Source organism: Pipra filicauda, unplaced genomic scaffold, assembly GCF_003945595.2.
Source record: "Pipra filicauda isolate LSUMZ 115617 unplaced genomic scaffold, ASM394559v2 scaffold5_size6683894_pilon, whole genome shotgun sequence".
NCBI classification, from domain to species: Eukaryota; Metazoa; Chordata; class Aves; order Passeriformes; family Pipridae; genus Pipra; species Pipra filicauda.
The window spans coordinates 39,405-62,528 of NW_024104754.1; the positions used below are offsets into that span (position 1 = coordinate 39,405).

At 35.6% G+C, this 23,124-nt stretch overlaps 1 protein-coding gene across 6 annotated transcripts in view; it reads right to left on the reverse strand.

Moving 5' to 3' along the window:
* The window catches only part of LOC113994551 (sodium channel protein type 1 subunit alpha), a 92,591-nt gene that overhangs the window by 23,851 nt on the left and 45,616 nt on the right, over nucleotides 1-23,124 (reverse strand). For 4 of the 6 annotated variants that reach the window (XM_039388004.1, XM_027733731.2, XM_039388003.1 and 1 more), the window contains 14 exons: nucleotides 19,066-19,129; nucleotides 18,581-18,722; nucleotides 18,224-18,430; nucleotides 17,431-17,736; nucleotides 16,334-16,714; nucleotides 15,036-15,168; nucleotides 14,010-14,248; nucleotides 11,625-11,798; nucleotides 10,647-11,003; nucleotides 9,446-9,928; nucleotides 7,193-7,310; nucleotides 6,457-6,611; nucleotides 3,647-3,820; nucleotides 1,055-1,177 (listed from right to left, as the gene is read on the reverse strand). In XM_039388004.1, coding sequence (XP_039243938.1) covers nucleotides 1,055-1,177; nucleotides 3,647-3,820; nucleotides 6,457-6,611; nucleotides 7,193-7,310; nucleotides 9,446-9,928; nucleotides 10,647-11,003; nucleotides 11,625-11,798; nucleotides 14,010-14,248; nucleotides 15,036-15,168; nucleotides 16,334-16,714; nucleotides 17,431-17,736; nucleotides 18,224-18,430; nucleotides 18,581-18,722; nucleotides 19,066-19,129 — 3,056 coding nt within the window. The remainder of the gene's footprint in view (nucleotides 1-1,054; nucleotides 1,178-3,646; nucleotides 3,821-6,456; nucleotides 6,612-7,192; nucleotides 7,311-9,445; nucleotides 9,929-10,646; nucleotides 11,004-11,624; nucleotides 11,799-14,009; nucleotides 14,249-15,035; nucleotides 15,169-16,333; nucleotides 16,715-17,430; nucleotides 17,737-18,223; nucleotides 18,431-18,580; nucleotides 18,723-19,065; nucleotides 19,130-23,124) is intronic. The other 2 variants (XM_039388007.1, XM_039388006.1) reach the window with 1 other exon arrangement.

Below are 23,124 nucleotides of genomic sequence, written 5' to 3' on the forward strand. Positions count from 1 at the left end.
TTTGCTGTATGAAGTTGAAATTTATTAATCTAGTAATCACTGGTTAGTGATATATTTTCTGCTGCATTCTGAAGTAAACATAGGTAGTCTACTGAATACAATTCAAGGAAAAGAATTTGAAGCTTCAATCATTAAGCTTAGCTTTCTTTCTGAAGACAGTATATTCCAACCTATTCCACTGGTTTATAATTGACTAGAAATTCATTATTGTATTGTTTCCTCTTATGTTTCCAAGAAGCAGGAAAAAGCATTTTCTTAAAACATATTTCATTGACATGCATATAGAGTTAGTTTGTATTCAGTGGCTTTAAGGAACAGAAGGTATAAACAAATGAAAAAATAAGTTAAAATGCCTTCTTAAATGAGATGAATAGTAAGCAGGGCCTCTAAACTACTCAGAGTAGTAAGAAATTACCTTATATACATTGTATTGAATATTGAATAGAGATTAGTTTAAACAGAAAAAAAAAAGCATTTACCTTACAAAGAGAATAATTTAATAGAGCAATCAAATAACTTGATTTGTTTTTTTAAGTCAGCCAAACTCAGAAATAGATTTAAACCACTAGTGGGTATGAATATATCTGTAATACCATCTAGTAAAATTCAGTGGGGTTAGACTAAAGGGGATTTATCATATATAAAGAAAAATTTAAAACATTCAAATTTTAACAGAGAATATCTTCAACGGATGCTAAATTAGATTCTTGTATCAATATTGTAATATGTTTATCAGTAAAAAATTAATAAAGTTTTGTTACTTTTTTTCATTATTAAGAGTCTGTTAAGTGAGTTCATAGTCGGTAATTTCAAAGACTTATATGAAAAACTCCTGAGATTGGCTAGAAAGTAAAGTAACCTTAATGAATGTAACTTCTATGTGACACTGCATATGGATTTAGGTGAATTGATGAAGCTTTTTGCTTATCTGTTAGTAAAAGATATGCGATAAAAAGATAGTGCAGCCTTTCTGCATGGACTTTTCATTCCTGATTCTGCATGCATGTACTCCTTCTATGCATGCATAGTTTCAGATTCTTTCATGTTGTCTTACCCTCATGCCTTCAAATCGTGACAAAGCTCTTAGAGGTCTCAAAGCTCTTAGTGTCCTAAGGGACTTAATGGCACCAAGTTCAGAGTAACCCAATGCATTTGCTGTTAAGCTAACCAAAGAGACCTATATGAAAACAGGAAAGTAAAAATTATTATATTGTACATACTACTTTACGTACCATAGATGTGAGATATACACTTCTTTAGAAGATTCTAACTTTGGACCACTTTCTTCAGGAATAGGGAGTCTTTCAAATGAAAAAAAAAAAGAAGAAAAAAGTAATATGAAAGAAGAAGAAGTAAATAAAAAAAATAGCATAAGATAACTAATATCTGGAAACATTAATACTTCTGAATTTCATATTTTGCTAGTGATTTGTAGGCATTTAAAACAACAAAAAGCAAATTAAATTAAACTCTCCTTTTTACCAATTTATGTATTGCTCTTCCTTTTTCTTTTTTTTACAGTTCTGTTGGGATCAATAATTATGGTTGATAATGTCCATTTGGTTGCCCACAACTGAAAGGAAAGTGATTGAAGATTGGGTTGAACTAACAGATGGATCACAGAGCAATATTGCTCCTCTGGAAATTGGTAGAAAGGATTAATTTTTCTATAATCAGTTACACTGATTAATCCTTTTGCCTTACTGCTGAATTTATGTGCTTTACAAGCTTAACATTGACCTGGATTATGTTGTTTCTAAGACCTTATAAGAACAGTTCCATAGGTGGCAGAATTCGACAAGCCTTTAAATATTCCATGTCCCTATGTTACCTCAGTGCAAAATACCACATTGCCCACATTTGCTATGGCTCCTGTCCAAAATATTACCTTCTGTTTGTTTCCCATTTCCCCTAAATGTTCCTGCATTATGCTGTTCTAATTCCTTAACTATTTATTGGGCCAAAAATAGCATAATATTCTCATGTACTCTTTCATTATAAGAAAAAATATATCACGTAAGGAGAACTCCATGACAGTGCTTTTTATGAACCATATTTAAAACCAAGCATTATATGTGAAATCTTTAGCTTTTCTGTACTTGTCAATCCTGAGCTCTAGCAACCCACAAATCTAGGTTCTGACAAAATCTGAATTTCTTTCTCCAGCATATTCCTCATACTACTAAAAACTTTCAAGCTGCTGTGATCTGAAGCAAAATTAAAGAAAATATCTCTGTAAAAAGATGTGTAAATCCAAGATTTGATCACGAGCTTATTGAGACACTTGAATACCTACTATACCTTCACAATATGTATTCAAATTTTCACATCACAAGACGGCCGTTTGCAATATTATGATTTAAATAAGGTCAAATATTAGAGAAAATTAGTTTAGAAAAGGAACAGCTGCTTCTGCTTGCATGCTTCTTCAAGCTTTTTTGTTGTAGGTGCCATTTTGAGAAGAATTTCAATACTAGAGAACCCAAGAGTGGCTCTTTCTTTGCATGAACATAGCTACCTGTAGCTCTATATGTGGGGTTGAATCCTAGATATACTTAAGCCACAATGTACACATATCAAAAAGGTTGTAGGCACCCATCACAAAACAAAGCTGAAGAAAAGTAATTGCTCTGATTAGCCCATGTATGCTGGGAACACAATCAGAAACTTTGGGCAATTCTTTGGCATAATAAATGCCAAAAAGTATAAAGTTCCGTTTACCTATTCAGTGTCTGTTTCTAATTCATTTAAACCAGGACAAAAATAATCTTAATTTTAAAACTAAGCTTGTTCAATATTTGGGTTTTGTGTATGTTTTGCCAGAAATTACTGTCTTAAAAATATAGTGACTGGCTGTGGTTTTGTAACTATGTAAAATATAGTACTTGCATTCCTGAGCATTGGAGGTTTTCTCAAAAGGGTATACTTAGGATAGTATTAAATTCTCCATAATTGTATCAATGCATTAAGAAAAGTTCTCTCCCATTACATGGCACAGCACAGTAGAGTTAGAACTATCAGACAACCCTTGCAGCAAAGATTATTGAGCCTAATTTGAAACACGGCTGTGAAAACTGCAAGTTCAGTAATATTTACTGGACTTTAATACTAAGTAAGCCACACTACCAGAGCTAAAGATATATCTTGCTTTCCTTGTAAAACCATAATTTATCCATATGCTGAAATTTGGAGACGTGATGTTTGTTTTCTTGCCAGAGGAGTTTTGATTCAGATGTGTGTAGGATGTCTGGTGGACCAGACATCCATCTAAATGCTGCATTCAACTTAGACCACAGCAGGAGGGATGGTGGGTCTGAAGGTGGAATGAGCAGACCAGGCCAGAATGGAGGACAGCATGGCCTCTTTCAACAGCAGTGCTGGGATAAACCCTTTAACTGCCTGTGGGGCTACCAAGTGAGGTCCTTCTGTTAGCAGGAGAACTTCCAGTCTTTCCTAACTCTGTGGTATAGCAAGGCAGTGCTGCAAGTATAAAGTGAAAGACAGAAGTATGGCTTTTCTAGCTACCTTACTTTTTAAAGTGAAAAGTAAACTAGTTGGCACTAATAGATATTATGGTTGCAAAGAGAGTAAATTTAAAAATAATCCAATAAATATAAAAGTATCGCCTAGGAAAAACACTACATACATCAACAATCAGGAAGTCCAGCCAGCACCAGGCATTAGTAAAGTATGTTTGGTAGCCATAGGCCACCCACTTCAGCAGCATTTCCAGTATGAAGATGTAAGTGAAGACCTTGTCAGCATATTCCAGCATGGTCTTGATAGTTTTACGTTGTTCAATATATATGTCTTCAAAAGCCTGTGAGTATAAACATTCAAAGATATGTTATTTTTTGTTACTGGTTGCAACAAAGCAAACCAAAAAAAGGCAACAAAAAAAGGAAACAATCTTCAAGAAAAGGCATGGATTTGTCACTTCTATCCAATGCTTCTTTTTCTGCTGACCTCAGTATATACCTGTTTCCTCCTATGGAACTATATTTCCAGCTCACAGGAGGAAGAAGCAGATATTGCACAGCAACCACTCCACTGGGCAGGGATTTTTATTTATTTATTTATTTATTGCTGATTGTGAATTATTCTTCTCAGATCATTTTCTGTACTGAAAAATAGCATCGATTCTGCAAAGTGTTGTGCCTGAACTGAATTCTACTCAGATCATTCGGTTTGTATGAAGGTAGATCGAATTTCAAAATGCAGGGCCATAGTTATTAAAATTTTCAGGAAAATGACAAGTCAATTGAACTTTTGTTTTTATGTCCTGTTGCTGTTTGAAAATTTTAGAGTTATAAATCACAGAATTTCTTCCTTTCTTAAAAGAAATTATTTAAATCAAATACCTGCTTTACTGTTTATTCACATTTTATGAGACACATAAAATTTCTGAGCTCTGTGCAATGTTATTTATACTTTTTGTGTTCTCATTTTTAGCCGTTTGAAAAAACAAATAGCTTCTGATTTTCATAAGTTTTTTCTGTCTCTAAAATATTTTTCCTTTAATTTCTTTCAAATTTCAGTTACACTATTATTTCTTATGCAGAATGACTGATTTCATCAGATTGAAAGAACTGGAATGATATGCCAGCTTGGAAAGATTTGGATATTTATTGGTACTAACATTTATTTTTACTCAGCCTGCTTCTGAATCACTTTACATCTGTCAGTTCAAATGATTAGTGTTTGTATATCAATCATAAAGCTAATAACTGTGTACCAGTAATTCTGGATACTTAGATCAGGCACTGGGGTACCTGACACTCTTATGGGTTCACTAAAAACTTTATCCCACAGAACTGGGAAGTCGACAGACATAATTTCCTTTGTATAGGTGGGAGTGTGCCAAAGGCTGAGCCAGCAGTGCTCCTGGCAGCTGGAAGTATGTTGGCTCCCCAAGCACCCCTGGGGTAGGGGTTTGGAGGCAGTTTGCAGTCTCTCTGTGTCTGCCAGATTTCCTGGCTGTGGTGACAGTGAGATTTGTCTGGAGCACAGCCTTGGGGGTGAACACTGGGATATAGTTCTGGCAGATCCAAAGAAACTTTTTCACTATCACAAAAGAATTTGAAGGGAAAGCTGGATCTCACATCTCCAGAGACTTGGGCTAATCCATGGTCTGCAAACCCTTTTCACAAAATAAAGGTTTTGTGGATGACACACCTTATGTTCACAAGCATGAGGTGCCAAAACCATGGGATCTCGTCTCAAACTTCCTCTAAATATAGTGACAGAAATTCACCTTTACCAGATCTCTTTCTAATACTTTTCTCTCATTTAAATTCTTGTCAGTGAAGATTTTCTCCACTTGGTTACATGAACCAAAATTCAGTAGTGTAGACTTGAATTTTTTGTTATTCAGATGGCTTTTAATGACAGGGAAGGTGTCACGTGGTGTTGAGTAAGAGTTGTTTTTTTGATGGATGCCTTGATATTAGACCAAACAAAAGCAGAATAATTCTTAGAGATATAACTGGAACTAGGGTAGGTATAATCATAAACTGCTAACCATCAACAGTATTTTAAAGTGTTGGGAATGGTCAAAAGAGCGTATAGTACAATTTTGCAACACAATATTTTTATTATGTAGGAACTTCAGTAACTTGACAAAGGGTAATTGCATCTATCAGGGTAGATGCTGGATATACTCTACATTATCTCAAAGCAAGTAGTTTGCCTAAGAAATGTTACCTCAGTATATATCCAGGCTCACCTATATTTCACAATCCATCTCAAACTTCTTTATTCTTTTTCATTATTTTTATTTTTGAAATCACATATTATTGGTATGTTTTGTTTCATTTATTGTTACAGACTGATATTATGGTTGGCTTCTTTTTCTTACATATTTGTTAAAGCAAATTCATGTTCTTACAGATGTCCCTCTAGTCTACATGAGTCAGTAGAAGCTGAATTGCAAGCCTAAGTAATATATTCTTAGTCTTAGAAAGGAATCATTAAAAATACACAGTCTTGATCTTTCTTTCTGTTCTAGCACATAACATTCATGACTGCATAAGCTAGCCCTGGCTCTTGCAAGCTATGGTGAACTGTTTATGCCATTACAGTTTAGTTCCAAACTCTTCAACAGTGACAGTTCTTTTCCCTGAGTTACACCAGTAAACACCAGTGAAACAAGAGAGGAAATTCTAATAACAAAGTTAAAAATGTTCTCTTCTTCACATGTGGTTTGTCTCTCTGCCTCAGGTATAGCATGGTCACCTTCAGCAATGAACTTAGGCTTTCTCTAATCACTTACACCCATTCTTTTTTTCTACATATTGTTGAGAAGAGACTTTTTTGCCATTTTTTCAAAGGCCTGACTAAAATTTAGTCCTGTCATTTGAAGACATGGAACTGTGTAAAGTTAGAACAATGTTTGAAGACCCAACTTTTAAGGAGTTTTCTCATAACATTGAGACATTCTGTTCATATTTTACTTACCAGAGCTCCACTGCTGAGGAGAATCATAAAGACAATGAAAGTCTCAAACCAGTTGTGTTCAACAATCCTGAAGCAGGTTTTTCTAAGGTTCCACCACTGCTTTCCTCTCCCTTCTTCTATACTTACTTGACAGCACTTGAACCTTCTTACACAGCCTTTAGAACAGTGTATGTAATGAGAGAGAAAAAAAAGAAGAGATTTTTGTTTTGGTTATGCATTATACAATGATATTTTACAGAAACTGTGCTTTTTAGTAAAAACCCAATAGATTTTCAGCTAGATGACCTTCTCATCCAAATGTCATATAGGTTTATGTAGTAAGAGATGGGCAAGTGATATTAAATTGTACCCTCTTTTGTTCAGGATGCTCAATTCAGACAACGTTGCATTCATTTCATGAAAAAAAATCTAAGCCTCTTAGCTGAGTTCTGGGCTTTTCTGTACCAGCTAACTTCTCAAACTTAGGCCCCCAATTTATTTAAGCTTTTGTGATTTCCTCCTGACTTTTGTTTCTTCTTTCTTTTATGTAGAAAAATACTAGTTAACAATAATGGTATTTTCCTTGCAAATTCTAGACTGTTACAGTAATACTTCTTGCAAGTTCAGTGCAAATTTCTAAAGAATGATTTGTTATCATGTCCAGAATTAACCCAACATGACTGTAGCATTTATTCTCCAATATCTAAATCTAACTGTTGCTTACAATAAGTATTATTAGTATTTTTGTTCCAAATACCTTCTGTGAAGCAGGCTTCTGGCTCCTGGGCTTCTTCAGGTTCAGCTTCTGGTTGTTCTTCTGCAGGAAGTCCAATATCAACTGTGCTACCTTCAGATGAACTAGATGAATTTAACTTCTGTAAAGGAAAGAAGCACCACAAATATACGGTAAATAATTTTAAGGCAAATATTATTTGATTCTGGAATAAGTAAATAATTGGGCAATGTTTTTGAATGTTCTAGAATTCAACATAAGTAAATTGCTGATAAATATCTGTGAAATTTGTACAGTCTTTGGTTTTCCTTCTGCACTGTACGGATCTATTAAATAGAAGGTGTATCACTGATAGATAAGACTTTAAACAAAATTATGCTTTAAACTGAAAAATATGGGTGATGATGCTGAACCTGCAAAGATTTATGAGCACAACAAGCCAAAAGTGGTAATGATGTCTTGACCTACACAGAAATAATGAAGCTTAAGTAATTATACAGGAATCTGTAACGTCTACAGATAATCAGGTAAGAGTCTAAAAATAACTACATAAATGAGATGGGAGCTCAGAGGAATGAGGGAAAAAAAGCAGAGAAGGCCATACTTCAGAGGTAAGTAACAACTAAACTCTTACTAAAGCAGGGTTAGTAGTAAGTCAGAAGTGTCATAGTACTTTTTCAATGGGATAAAAGATAGCCCTGTTCCTATATGTAGCAGCACATCAACATAAAGTTTTTCTAAACTGAATCTATTTCTAAAAGGAATCAATTCTCCATTGGTCAGTCATAAACCAACTTGTGTCACTCTGTTTGACTGCCTGCTCTATGATGGTTTGGAAGACTGGACTGACCAGCATTAAGGTAGTTGTGGGGAGAGTAGATGATTAACTACTTAGATGTTTTCCTCCAAAGAGTCTTTGCTTAAATGTTTTATTTTGAAATTCTTTATGCTGGGACAAGTTCACAGTGTGCTCAAATAAATTTTTAGAACCTCTCTTGTAACAACAGTTCAGAAGTGTGAGTCAAAGCCAAATTATCGAGGTTTTGGTTATAGTTAACAGGAAAAGAATTATTAATGGTTCAGATACTAACTGAAAATGGGAACAACACTGTCTCTGAAATAGCTTGCTGGGGGAAGAGGCTGTTTTGTACAGGTCTCCTTTCTTGGGGGAGGATCTGAAGATTGCACTTAGCTTAACATTAGGTTTTTGTTGAGAACACTAGATGACTTATGCACATTGAAGGGGCAGTGGTAAAGAATTCAGCTACCCTAAAATTAGGTATCTGAAGTACTGCTAGTAATACAACAGTGGGAGGAAGGAGGGAAGATGAGTTATCCTATAAAGAAACTGCATTGCTACCAGAATGGAAACTAGCTAGTTCAAGGTTAAAGTTCCTTTAAGTCAGAAAATTAATATTGTCAAGTGTCTGGAAAGGTAATTTTATATTTTGACTAAAATATCAACAAAGTACGTCACTGAGGTTGTAGTTTTGCAAATTTTGTTATTGAATCAATTTAAATTATTGTGTTAAAATAGCCACAGACAAAAAGTCACATAATGGAACAGGTATTACACTCAATATGTTTTTTAAATTTACAATTCCAAAAAAGGCTTAGATCTATAGCCTGCTTTGGCATTGCTTTAGAAACATTAGATATTTTCATCTGTTGATATTTTTCAGTTTTAACAAGTAAATTTGAAGTATATGGAAAAGTTTATGGTTAAGACTTCTTTCTATAGGAATCTAGGTCTAGAAGAGCTGCCAATTTTAAAACCTAAAAGAATTCCTGTGTCTAAAGGACATACATAAACTATATGCTCAGAAATAAAATCCCATAGAGGGGTATTTTTTAAGTGGCCGAGAGATGTAGGACACTCCTCATTGGACCCTTGTTACAGGAGGCAAAGTTTCTGGTAGAATAACATTGTAGCTAAGGCACTGCCTTCTACTAGGTATTGCAACTATCATATGGACCATAAACAGTTTTTATGGATTAGTTTGGTCTCCCACTGCCTGGCCTCTTATCCTCTCTTAGAGGTTATATTTTTTAACCCTTTCTCACACTTTTGTTCATCAAGAAGTAAACCCTCCTTTATACATTCATTTACACCCATCTACAAAGAAGTGTAAAAATAACAAATGATCAAGAATTGAATATACCGGCTTATAAAACCAAAACAAAAGAACTGTCAACAAACAAACAGACCCCCTTCCTTCTCCCTCAAAACAAAAACCCTCAAAAGATTAGAGAGAAATGCACAAAATATCTAAATACCTCTTTGCTTTCTTCAAGATCTGATTCACTACTAAACTCCTCTGTGTTCAGATTTTCAAAGTCGGATTCACCCACAGCAATGGGCACTGTCACAGTGAGGCTTGGGTTGTTTATGAATGACATGTAATCACTTTCATCAATTATGTATTTTTCCACACTGCTGCCTGTGCCTATACCACTGGTGGTTCCATTCACATCTTTAATATAATCATGATCCTTGCTCAGTTCCACAGTTGTATGGTTAGAAATACAGCTATTTTTGTTGTTCAGATCTTCAAGTGGCTTGATTTCATCTAAAGCTTTTTGTTTTTTAACAAAAGCTTTTTGGATGAATTCACGTGCTTTTCTTTTCACATAATCTATGCCTTTCTGCATTCTTGCTACAGCAATTTGGAGATTATTCATTTCATTATCATCGTCTGTCACAGCAAGGTTGTCCGCACTAAATGAACTCAAGAGCAAGGCCAAAAATAGGTTCAATACCTGCAGAAAGATAAAAAAAAAAAGGAAAAAAAAGGATGTTCTAGACTTTATCCCAACAAATAACATTTATTTTATTAAAAATGTCATATTAGTGACTTCAAAGACTGAGATCCCAATGATTCACCATAAAAAAAAAGCACCCTCAAAATTTTTTCTCTTCTCCACAAAAACCCAAGCTTATTTAATTTAGCTTAAGTCCTGCTCATCGTTCAAAAAATATTCCTACAACTGACTAATATCTATAAATGCGTCTTTAAATCCCCACAGTAAATAAATATTTTGGTGCCAAGTCTTATAATCTAAAAATGAAGAGATCAGATTTGGTATTCAACATCATTAAAAAGTTTAATCTATTCCATCACACAGTAGAAATTAGATATTTAGGTGACTAATCATATGGGATAAATAATAAAAAAATCCACAGCGAACAGGCTATAAAGAGTGGAAAATCTAAAACTATTTGTGGCACAAAATATTTACAAAGAGCCAAAAGACAAATTAGTCACATTTTTGAGTGCTCACTCTAACATTCTCAGGATTTTGATATTGCAGAATATTTTGTTCTCTATCCAAAAAAGCTCTTAAGCTTGACTTTAGGCATTGCTTGAAACCACCTGCTTAAGTGCTTCTTTGAAGCAGCGCCAGAGCACCTAGTTTACTTCAGGACTGAGACCTCTCTACTGCCAAATAATTTTTTGCTAACGCTTTGATTACATACCACCAGGTTTCCAATCACCATGACCATCATGAAGACTGTAAGGCACATGGCTTGGCCAGCAACCTCCATGCAGTCCCACATCGTTTCTATCCATTCTCCACACAGCACTCGGAATACAATCAAAAAAGAGTGGAAAAAATCTTGCATGTGCCAGCGTGGAAGGACACAGTCACTTGCAATTTTGCAGACACATTCCTTGTAGTTTTTCCCAAAGAGCTGCATCCCAACCACAGCAAAAATGAACACAATGATGGCCAGCACCAGGGTCAGATTGCCCAGAGCTCCCACAGAATTACCGATAATTTTTATCAACATATTTAGAGTTGGCCAAGATTTTGCCAATTTGAAAACTCGTAACTGGAAGAAAAGAAAAATATTGTTAGGACAATCAGAAAGACACAAAGGTATTTTAAAATTAATTTGTGGAAGGATATTACTGCAAAATATGCCCTGAGTATGACTGTTCAGATGGAATCACCTTGTCTAAAAGCATGCAGATGGAAGGTTCCCTTGAGAAAAATTTGTAAAGCTGGGGTTTGATACCCTCAAAGCATAGTTTTTATCGAAGCCCAAAGATGCTACTTGTCATACTAAATGAAACTTAAAATCTAGGATACATCTGTTAAAATCATCTGGGCCATTTTTCAACTGGTATTTGTAGAGCATATCTATTCCTGTAATGCCAGTCAGAGCACAATATATCTAGAGAGTCCATTTATTTCTGCATAGCAGGATGTTTAAATTGTGTATGTACAATAGATAGATTGAAAATAGGCCCAGGGCACCCACTGCTGTCTGTCTGGATCTCTATAAATTCCCACTGAAGACAGTAAGATACCACAATTAAGAAGGATTTGCACTAATGAAAGTGACATCAGGATCAGTATCATGGGAAACATCAAAAAAACTTTCAAGGCAGAAATCAAATCATTTTAATGAAACCCTGTTGAAAAATCAGTGCAATTGATGCATATTTACCAGTCTGAATGATCGAAGAACTGATAGTCCTTCCACATCTGCAAGACCAAGCTCGACCAAGCTAAGGGTTACAATAAAACCGTCAAAAATATTCCAGCCTTCCTGGAAATAATAGTAAGGATCCATTGCAATTATCTTGAGAAACATTTCTGCTGTGAAGATTCCAGTGAAGACCTGTGTTCAAAGTGCAGTTTGTTATTTCATTGTGAAATATACTATTACAGATTTAGTTGTTGTCTAGGTTTTTCATTCAAGATACATATCTGCAATGTCTTATCCAGAACTGATACTTAAAAATAGTTATGTTTACTGATTTATTATGCCCACCTTCCCTTAGCAAGTACCATACAAACCAAGTCATTTTTCAATTAATTAAATTTTATACTATTCAAATTACATAAACTTCTTTTTTACAGCATTTATAATCCAATTTCAACTCTATCAGGATATGGACTTTCTCATGTACTGTACAAACAATACCCTAAATTTGATTTTCAGAATTTAAACCAGAATGCTTTCCAAGAAATTACACAGTATAACATCTTTCTTGGTATACAAATTACAAATGAGGTCAAATCTGAGACTCCAGAGGGGCAGCTTTGCTGGTATAATCTGCCATTCAGTTCAACACAGCTATGATTGTTTATACCAGATGAATAAATGGTACATTATAATCTATCTCAGTTGATAGAGACAGTGAGATACATTATAATATACTGAGATACAACAATTTGCTGAAGCTGAGTAACTGCTACTTGGCTGTTGCCGGTAAGTTCAGTGAAGCTTGTTGGCTCAATTGCTTTGATGTCAGGAATGAAAGAGCATTTAAGAATGCATTTTAAACAGGGTATTGCTGGTAATGGCTTCTCATCATGGGATCCTATGCTGAATGAAGTAGGAATCATATTTAAGAGCCACCAAGGTAATGACCCTGAGTAGCTTTGAGAGAAGTCTCAGGAGAGTTTCCTGTAGGAGAGGAATGTACTAAAGCCACAGTTAAAGACTGCTCAAGCCCTGCTCTGAAATGCTTTCTTTTTTTGGTTTCAATAACCTCTTTTCTAGCAAGCTGAACAGAAAATGGGACAGCTAAAGAGAATAACCTAACTGGGATAATCAGGAGATGGGAAAGAGGAGTCTGACTTGCTCTGCCTAGGAACACCAATACTCAAGATAGATTTTGTTACAGTCTTTAAATACATTCTATATACAGACACTAGAGGGAAAGGTCACAAATTTTTAAGCTACAGGACTGGAATCCCTGAGGAAGACATAGGAATGATAAATACAGTTTGAAACGCTGACTAAGGTTCTTAACAATCAGGACAGGAAGGTTCTCAAGGAGTTTCATGCAACCCTCGAGAGCCTCTGTATTGCAGGAGGGGTTTATGTCAGGGAGCTCAAAACTGGAAGAGCGTGGTGCTTATAGCCAGGTTCTCTCACAGGCCCTTCGTAGTCAGATGTACACGAAGATTTATATGGAATTTTCTTTAAGTATATGAAAATCAGCTATACAATTATCTATTAATTCTCCCTCCTAAGTCCTGTAGTTATTTACATGATCTATTTTTTCCTCATTACAAAACAAGGATTATTAAAAATCCCACTATAAGAAATCAATTCTTAAAATAAGAAATAAAGTAGGACTGCAACTGCAGATACTTCTATGTGATCAAACTTGTCAGTTCAAAAGCATGAGAGTTACAAGAAGTTAACTCCTGAAATCTTTAATAATTTATCTTTTTGAAGTAGAAGGGAGAAAATATAGATGACAACATGAGGAAAAATATCTTACTAATTATCTGAGGATAAAAACAATAAAAAAATATAAGAGGAAAAAGTACTGCGGGATATTTTTCACATAAAGCCTATAAAGAAAACAATCCCTTATTCACATAAAAAGCTGTTTACAGAAGAAAATTCTACCAATGCTTTTAAATTGACATTTTAGCTATTGTAAACTTTTGCTCAGGAAACAGCAATTAAAAACACATTCATAATTTAAAGATTTGTATTGTATTGATTGGGAAATTTACACTACATTTATTTAGATAGTGCTTTTTTCATTGAACCAATGCATTTAGTTACACAAATCAACTTCTCTTTAAGATGGACTTCACTTAATGCAGCATTGGAGCCGATTTTTAAATTTTTTATTTGATTTTGCAGAACACTGCAATATATTGATTTTACAGTATCCTAAGCTACATGAATCAGGGTTGGTGGTGAAATTTCAAAAAATGTTCTGATACTCATATCTGGAGATTAATAAATATACAATAATTCTACTTTATAAAGACTTAACCCCCCCAGCTGTTAAAACTTCTTTCAGGTTTTTTTCAGATATATTTCCTTACAAATTATGACATAAAAACCCAACAGACTTACCAGATTTCCAACTGAAAGTACATTATTGAATTCATCGGTCATTGGATAATGTTCCATGGCCATAAAGAGTGTATTTAAAACAATGCAAATTGTAATAGCCAGGTCAACAAATGGGTCCATTACCACTAAGTTGACAATATGCTTTACTTTTAGCCAATGCGGACTGCAGTCCCAGATCAAGAAAATATTTGCAAATTTATACCAACATGGTGGGCATTTCTGTCTTGATTCTTCAAGTTCTGTGGCAAAAGAAAATTTAAAAAGGTAATTTTTAAATTGGATTGCTCTAACACTCTCAACCCTATATGAATTATACCAGTCAAGTTGTCAATCTGTACTGGTGCTGATTAACTTCCCATAAGCCTCCTTCCTACAGGGCTTTTCAAGAAAGTATTAAAAAATTGCTATCAAATATATTTACTATGTTCAAAGCTTATCACTATGCCAATCAGCATCAATTTATGCATCGATTTGTATTATGTATTTAATTTTTCCTTGATTACTCTAAGCCTGTTTCTTCCATCTACTGTTCTGGTATGTAAATATTTTTATTTTGAAATTTGTAAAATTTAGGTAAAAATTTTCATTCCTAGTTCAAGAAAAAACCATTTTGATCACCTAGAATAGCACTTCTTTAAAGAGTAACTGAATAAATGTAGCTGCTAAAATACATATATATTTTAACAATAGTTGCATATGTTTGAAAAATGTTCAGTTGCCTTTTTTTGTCCAATAATATATTTTAATTCTTATGCACAAGCATCCACTCAGTTATGACCATCTACATGAGTTAGATGGTGGCAAAATTATGAGATATAAATGCTTACGTATGTAATAACTTTAATGCTTACTAATGTAATAACCTTAATAAATAAAGACCTTTGAGTTTGCTAATAAATATGGCCCAGTTTCTGGGATGATATCTGTTACTTAAGCTATTTTAAATCAGTTTTTAGGTTTCAACTCAAATTTTCAGAAATCCATGGGAAAACCGATGTTAAATATTGAGCTATGCATAGCACACACCTTCCACAGTGTTTGTAAGGATGCTAGCAATACTCATAGCTCTTTCCCTTAAAGCTGGATCTTCCAGGAAGTCCATAGAAACATGAAAAGAACCTGATATTCTCTTCCTCATTTCTGTTTCTGTTGTGGTGCCCTGTACAGAGAACAATAGTAGGTGAGATCATCTTGAAGAAACAATAAGTTAAGCAAATACTATATAACCCTGTTATTAATATCTTAGTTTGGGTACGTGCTTCGTGCACTTCATTTTTTATTATGTCGGACTTTTATTACTTTTTAGTATCTTTTAAGTAATTTTAAAAAGGCATTAGGCCATAGTTATCTACTGTTCAGGATTGAGAGAGAGTTTATTCACTTTTGCATTTCTTTCCTTCAAAATATGAAAAACCATTAAAAGAAATGGAAAAGCATTGAGTTCAAAATATTGCAAAAAATTTTGCAAACTGTAATATTTTTTCCTTGCTCCTGCTGACAGAATATTCAGGGGTCTGTAACATAACAATCTTTTCCCCTAAGCAAACTGTAGTAAGTAAGAAAAGTCTGACTTCCTCATGCTTCCTCATGCTACTATTTTTTAGCAATGTGAGTGGACAAATTTGAACTAAGCAAGAAATTTTTTTTAGACTTCTTCTCTTACCTTGTATACAGTAAGAGAATGGCAGCAATATGTGCTGCACATATATTCGCACAGACAATTGTATTTTTGGAAGTGTGTATCGAACTGTGATCTTCCAATGAACTATTTGTTATCTATAGTACAGAACTCCACCAGATACGGATGGAAAATATATATGAAATGAGAAATAAATGATAATAAAGAATTGACAACTTCCTTACATTTTTAACCAGGCTGATAAGGAAGAATGTTATCAAAATTAACTCATAATGCTAATTTTGATAATGGTAATAGCAGTATCATATTGATTGCAGTTATATAACATTTCTATAATAATTTCAATTGTATGCCAACTATGATTGCTAGATGGACCTTTAGATTAGCTAAAGGAAAGTGTGGCAGAGTAATACAGTCAAGCATAGAATTTTTATGAACGTGTAAGTTAATATTTTATTACTTGGAAACTGTGAATTGCATTTGTTAGTTATGAGAATCTTTGTGAGTAGATGTTTGGGTTGCAAACCTATCTAAGCTGTTTAATCTACTAAAGATTTTACAAGATGCAGGAGCATTCACAGCTTGACCAACCAGGGAGCATTGCCAAGGGTTCCATTCTGTAGAAAACACTGGCTGGTGCAGTAAGAAAAGGCTACCATGCCTGAGCTATTTAAAACTTTCTTACATTGTCATCAGTAGCTGGCTTATCTATTATCACCTCTGGCAGAAGCTGTCCAACGGGCGATGTAGGAACAGATGGTCCACCAACCAGGGAAACCACCCCATTGCAATCCACAGTGCTGTGCATCTTCCCATTCACTGGAAACACTGCCAGCATCCTGGATGACCTACTGGCCTGACTAATGTTACTGTTGCGCCGTTCACCGTGTCTGCGCGGCACAAAGAGAGAGTCTCTTCTGCTGTCGTTGTCTTCAAAAGTGCTGTGCTCATCATCGGCAAAGTCATTTTCTGATCCTACATCCTTTGCTCGACCTCTGAAGCTGAAAAGACTTGTTCTGCTGTTGCGCCTTGGGGAGAACAGGGAGCCGCGAATGCTCAGCAAAGACTGTAGGCAAACAAAATATGTGATTATGAGCTGAAATCCTCAAACTTATCGCTGTTGTTAGGTTAGCATAGGTTTTCTTTTTTTTCTTAAATGAGAGTAACCATTTTACCCAGAAATTAAATGCTGCTGTGAAATTTTTTTATGTATTTCATTATATATATATTTTGCAGACAGAAATATCACTGTTCATGGGTTCTTTGGACAAAACCAGTGTTGAGCACTCCTTTCTCAGCTAGAGCTGCTGAACAGATTAGTTACATAATGCCCACCAAGATAAAAGGGAAATCTATACATTCACATTCTTTCATGTATGCAGCATCTTGTCCATAGTGAACAAATACTGGTTCAAACACCATTGAAGCAGGAGGAAAATATAAGTCTATCATAATGGAAATATACTGTGGCATTTTACTAAGTCTAGGTAATATATAATCATGCTAAAAAAACCCCCATAGAATCAATCGGAGAATATTTTAATATGATTTTTAAATAATCCTACTAGAAGAATAGGGATAATAGATTACATTTAATTCTGGGGTTTTTTTACCAGGCAGCTAGAGCACTAGCTCTCAAGAACTAGCAATACTAATAAAGCTTAGTAAAAATCTCAGTGCTTCCTTTGTTTAGGCAGCAGTACCAGGAAGACTAAAGTAGTTTTGCAACAGTCTATGATGATTTAAATGTATGGTTTTATTAAAAATAATTGTATGCAATACCTGATGTGGAGAAGAATACTTCTTTTCATATGTCAGTCTATTGCCTTCAATAGACAATCGGAAACCTTTCCTTCTGATGCTGTCTTCTGACTCAGACTTGTGAAATTCATCCTCATCTTTTTCCTCTCCTCCAGACTGTTCTTTCTGTTTTCTTTTTTTCCTTCTATTTCTCCTCTCCTTTGCACTCTTTGAGCTCAATTTTGATGCGTCTGAGGAACTTTCCGAGAGCCCTCCTGCTTCTCCTCCAGCACTAGGCTCCCTGGACTCTGCAGATGCTGTTACTGCTGCTGCTGCCACTGCTGCTGTCTGCCATGATGCAGAAAGAATTTATGTCACCGAGCAAACCATAACATAGGTGGCTTTTTTAAAATTTACTTGTACATAATTTCTAATCCAAATATCCAAATGTCCTGGATCGTAACACTTTCTACAGGATATACTCTCCCTAGGTTTTTTTTTTCTAATTATTATTACTCAATTGACTTAAGATATGTGTTGGTCATAACCTTCTTCCACTCTTCATGGGTAGATTTTAAATGCAGAAGTCTAATAAACTGTATTAATGACACTGGACTAGAAAACCATAGTGGATAATGTATATCTAGTCTTGAATATTCCTTCTTGATGGCTGAATCATTCACAATACAATGTCTTCAGTGCAGAATAGAAAACCTGTGAGCTAGCTCTATTGCTGAAAGAACAATAGTGTGTTTTACATCTCCAAATTCAGAAAGCAGATGGTGAATATCTCTAGTAAACATACACTTCTGCATTACTACACCATAAATTATACCTGAGCTGCTTCTTGTTGCTTCTTCAGTTGCTCCAGCATCTGCTGAAATTCTGCCTCTTTCTGCTCTGCTTCTTCCAAGGTTGCTTGATTCTGTTCTTCATAGGCCATGGCAACCACAGCCAGGATCAAGTTGATCAGATAGAAGGAGCCCAGAAAAATCACCAGAACAAAAAATATCATGTATGTCTTCCCAGCAGCACGCAGTGTCTGGAAATAATAATACATTTATAAGCAAGAATAGGTTAACAGAAGTACTGTTTTTCATATTGTTAAAATTAAGATAAGAAAATTTACTCTAGCTCTCTTGCATTATTGATACAATCATATTTAGTCTATTTTTAATTAACAGTTTCTCACCAATTGATAAAGGTTTTCCCAGAAGTCTTGAGTCATCAAGCGAAATAGTGACAAGAAAGCCCAGCTGAAGGTGTCAAAACTTGTGTACCCATAATTGGGGTTTCTACCAGCTTTCACGCATGTATATCCTTCTGGGCACTGCCTACAAAGACAAACTGGACATTACCTATTTAGGAATTTTAATATTATCATCTGGATGTTGATGCATTCATATATGCAACCGGAACTGAAAAATAACATGCATTTTCCCATTGCTGTTCCTGTTACTTTTCAACTAGGCAGGAACTACACTAATACAAAAATACTCATTCATTCACTCCAAGTTCATCTAACCAATCCACTGTGCTACGTACAGTATAAAATCCTAGTATTTCTTATGTGAAGGGAAGTGGTCACTCAAAATATAGCCCCCCTTTCACTGCACAGCTACAGAACGTGAATCTAATTTGTACCCAGTGCAATAAGCTGATGAAATTTGGTCTTACCCAGCATCAGAACTATTTCCACAAAGCAGAGCATCGTTTTGGCCTTCCAGAAAATAAAAATGACCTGTTTAGAAAAGAATGTTCAAAAAATTAGAATTCCAAATATAAAAGTCATCTTAAAATTCTTTGAATTTTAATTAACACCCTAAAAGTGTTAAGGTGATTTCAGATGCAATTTTAAACAAGCAGCATTATTTTTTTCAGCAGGACCACAACTTTAGAGTAAATGATATTATGAATTTCAGTAAGTGCTATCACTCACAGCACTTACCGTTAAAATGCCAAAATGTGCTAAAAATTCTGTCAAATGCTTCTGGATGTAGATTCTCCCTTCCATCTGATCACTGAACTAAATCATGCTTGAGAAGTGTTTTTCCCCTCAAAGCATATGCCTACAGTTGCTAAACTCTTGATTTTTGGAAGAATTATCACAGGAGGGGCTTCCTCCTGTAGTAACGATGTCCCACTTGGTCACAGGCTTAAGGATGAAATTTATACAGGGTCAGACCACATTGCCCAGTATCCCATTTCTGATGGAGACAGAAAACATTGCCTCAGGCTGCCTGTAAGGACAGGGCAGGGACATGGTGATGCTCCTTTGAGCACCTTGTCAGCTCAAAAACTTCTGAAGCACAGCAGCTTCAGAATTAAGTTGGTACCTTTTTTGCTCCCTGAGAAGATTTAAAGCCCACAAAGGATTTCTTTTCCATTGGACTGTCCTGTCAGATTCCCTTAAAATGATCTCATTTGAAATGCTATCAGCACAGCTGAGATTAAGCTTGACTCTGGCTGTGCTTACTGAGCTGCCCAAGCCAGGTTACTGTAGACATTAATGAATTCTGAGTCTGAGAAGGTGTCACAAGCTGCTGGCTCAGCACATTGATTTGTTGCAGGAGGGACACAGTACCCGGGCCAGCTGCATCCCTCCATATTGTGAAAAAAATTCACAATTTGGAAAAATTGTGCTTTAAACTGCATGTAGACCTTGTTCTGACACTCTGTGAAGGACTCATTTTCAGTGTCTGATGATATAAATGCATCTTACAGAGAACAATCTCCTGTGCTGTGTGAAGTGCACAGCCCTGTGTGCAGCTGCTGTCCCTCTGGGCTGGTGTGCATTGCAAAGCTGCCCTGTGCTGAAACACAGCTGTAAACAGTAAGCTGACAGGATGCTGCCCACAACTGACCCTTAGGAAGCAAATCTTACTCTGCATTATGTCAGCTAATCATGATTAAAACATGCTGGAACACAACAGCTGATGGGAAGAATGCAAACCTGCTTTGATATAGTTTACATGGAGCAGTCAGTCATGATCAGTGCTGTACCAGCCAAGCTGAACTGCTACAACAGGGTCTGCATTCAAGTTCTGTGCTTCAGACAAGATGTGCTCTGTGAGCATGCTGTACTTGCCAGCTCCACAGGAAACAGTCTCTGAGTACTCTCTGAGTACACTGATACAACCAGGACAAGTGTTTACAATATTATCATGATAGGAAAGTTCTTATAACACACAAGCTGAGCAGCATTAGCATGTATCCCAAACTAGGTGCAAAATTTTGAATTGTGTTTTAACAAAGTAATGTGAAAAATCTCTCACTATATAAAAGGTATAGGTTTGGCTCCCTTTAATTTGATTGGGAAATGGGAAAAAATCCCTTGTAGGTGAGCACTTTACTTCAAGAGGATTTATAGCTGTTTGGGTAAGCATAGGAAAATGACAGAATAATTGTTATTTCACAAAACAGATTGTGAGATTTCTTTTCCCCAGAAAAAAAATATTTATGGAAAGTTTGCCGAGATAAACTTCAGCTTATCCAGAACTAAGTTTTTCAGATTTCCTATCTTTGAAAAAGAAAAATAGGGAAAAAAAAAAAGAGTGCTTGACTCATTATTGACAGGAATGCTTACATAAAGACCCTCTAAATGGCATCTCCAAAAATGAGCTCAGTGGCAAAATTAGGGCTTACCTGCCTTCTTCACACAGTATACACAACTAATAGCATAAATACTCCTCTAATTCCTACAAAATACAGTGCCATTGCACTGCTCCGAGCTGCAGGTAAGCCGCCTGCTGCCCTGTGATGCAGCTGGTTTCTGTATCCTGTCTGCCCAACTGCAAAAAGAGAGCAGGAAGCCATAAGAAGATAATTTTTCTCTTTGAAATTGCTGGTAAGCAAGGACAAGCTTAATAACTTTATAATAAGACTCATAATTTAATTATAAATTTCATAATAAATATGAAATCCTGTGTGAATCTACCGAAGGCTCACGTAGCCATTCAGTAAAGTACTGTCTGTAACTAATTCAATTCAGCTTTGTTTTCAGGGAGCTTCAGGTCTTTTTTAAATCAAATGAAATCAGAATCTGAGTTTATACATTCTGCATTAAAAAGTGAGGAAATAAAGTTAGGGATTGAAGTCTAGGTCTTCACTAGGACACTTTGCTTAGACTTCATTATACCCCATGGCATGGGATCTCCATGAATTCACATGTTCAAGTAAATTAAGTTTCACAAAAAATCTGATTTAAGAAATTCAGCTGGAAATCCATCATAGTCATTGCTCAGCTGTGTGATCACAGTTAGAAGCTGTCTTCTCTTCAAAATTTGTCTGGCTTTGACTTGTAGCTATTGAACCTGTTATATCTTTGCCTGCTAGATCAAAGATATGTCTAGAATGAAATTTCTGTTCCCCATGAGGTTTTTTTTTCAACTGTGATCAAATCACCCCTTAAACCTTCTCTTTGATATGCTAAGTAGGCTGAGCTCCTGGTCTATCTTGGTATAAAGAATATTTCCCAACCCTTTAATCATTCTACTCTTTTCTGAACATACTCCATTTTTTCAACATTCTATCTAAATTGAACTTTATATAGTATTCCAGTAGCAAATGCAGTAGTGCTAAATACAGGGGTAATTCTGCCTTCCTAGTCAATAATTTATTTATGTGAACAGGATATTATTTAGCTTTTTGGCTGCAGAGTTTCAGCCTTAATTTGTCAGTCCTGGCTGTTCCACAGCGCCTTAGGTGCCTCAGCCTCTCTATTATTAAGGGCTTTCCAACTGCATTCTATATCCTGCCTCTCTTGCTCTGCAGCCTTACACATAAGCTGCTGTGGAATAGTTTTCCAGAGCCTCTGTGGCACTATTTTTCCTTTGTTCTCATGCTGTGTTTCATGTAATTATTCTTGTGACATCACACTTGCAAACACATTATTGCTGCAGCAGGAAGCAACTGTCCCTGGTCTGAGGTTCACCCCTTTCTCCCCCTTTTTCCTACTCCTTGCTTACAGCTTTTGGTTTCCATCAGGTGACCTAATAACATGGATGTACGAGCTTAAAAACCAAGCAGACATGCAGCACCCACTCTGATCAAAGTGCATTCCAATTAGTGCTAATAGCACAGTAAGAAGGAGAGAGCTGTAGGGAATTTGAGGAGATGCTAATGAAAACCTTACAGTTGCTATGGGAAAAGTATTGTAGAGTGATCACTGCTGCACTAAAAAGGATACCCAAGGGAGAAGACTTAACAGGGTATCCCACCACTTCTTTTGCAGCTAGTCAATGTGGTCAGTTCTACCTTTCCTCTTCCCTTTTCTATCCCTCTCCCCCCTTTAGTTCTTAATTTACACCAAAAGTAACTTTCACTGTTAGAGATTATGTATGCCACCACTACAGTCTCTATGCATGCAAACCTGTCTCAACAGAACTGTGCAGCATTCACATGTAGGATAGGGAGCTTAGGTTTGCCCTCTCACATTTAACTACTGAAATGCATTTCTTTATCTACTCTCAGTTTGTCAGACTGCTCTGTATCAGCAAAACTGTTTGGAAAATCATACTTTGGGAAATTATCAAAGTGGAAAGATGCATCAAAACAACTCCTAAAGGCATTTGTCTAAGATTGCTGCTATTTAAGGTTTTAACTAATCTAGATTATTGAAGAACGCTTAACAAATTCACAAATTATACTGATCTGATAAGGATGGTGGTGAGTTTGAGGAAACAATTACAATTTAAAAGGTCCAGGACAGTTGGAGAGATGGGCTGAAAAAATAAG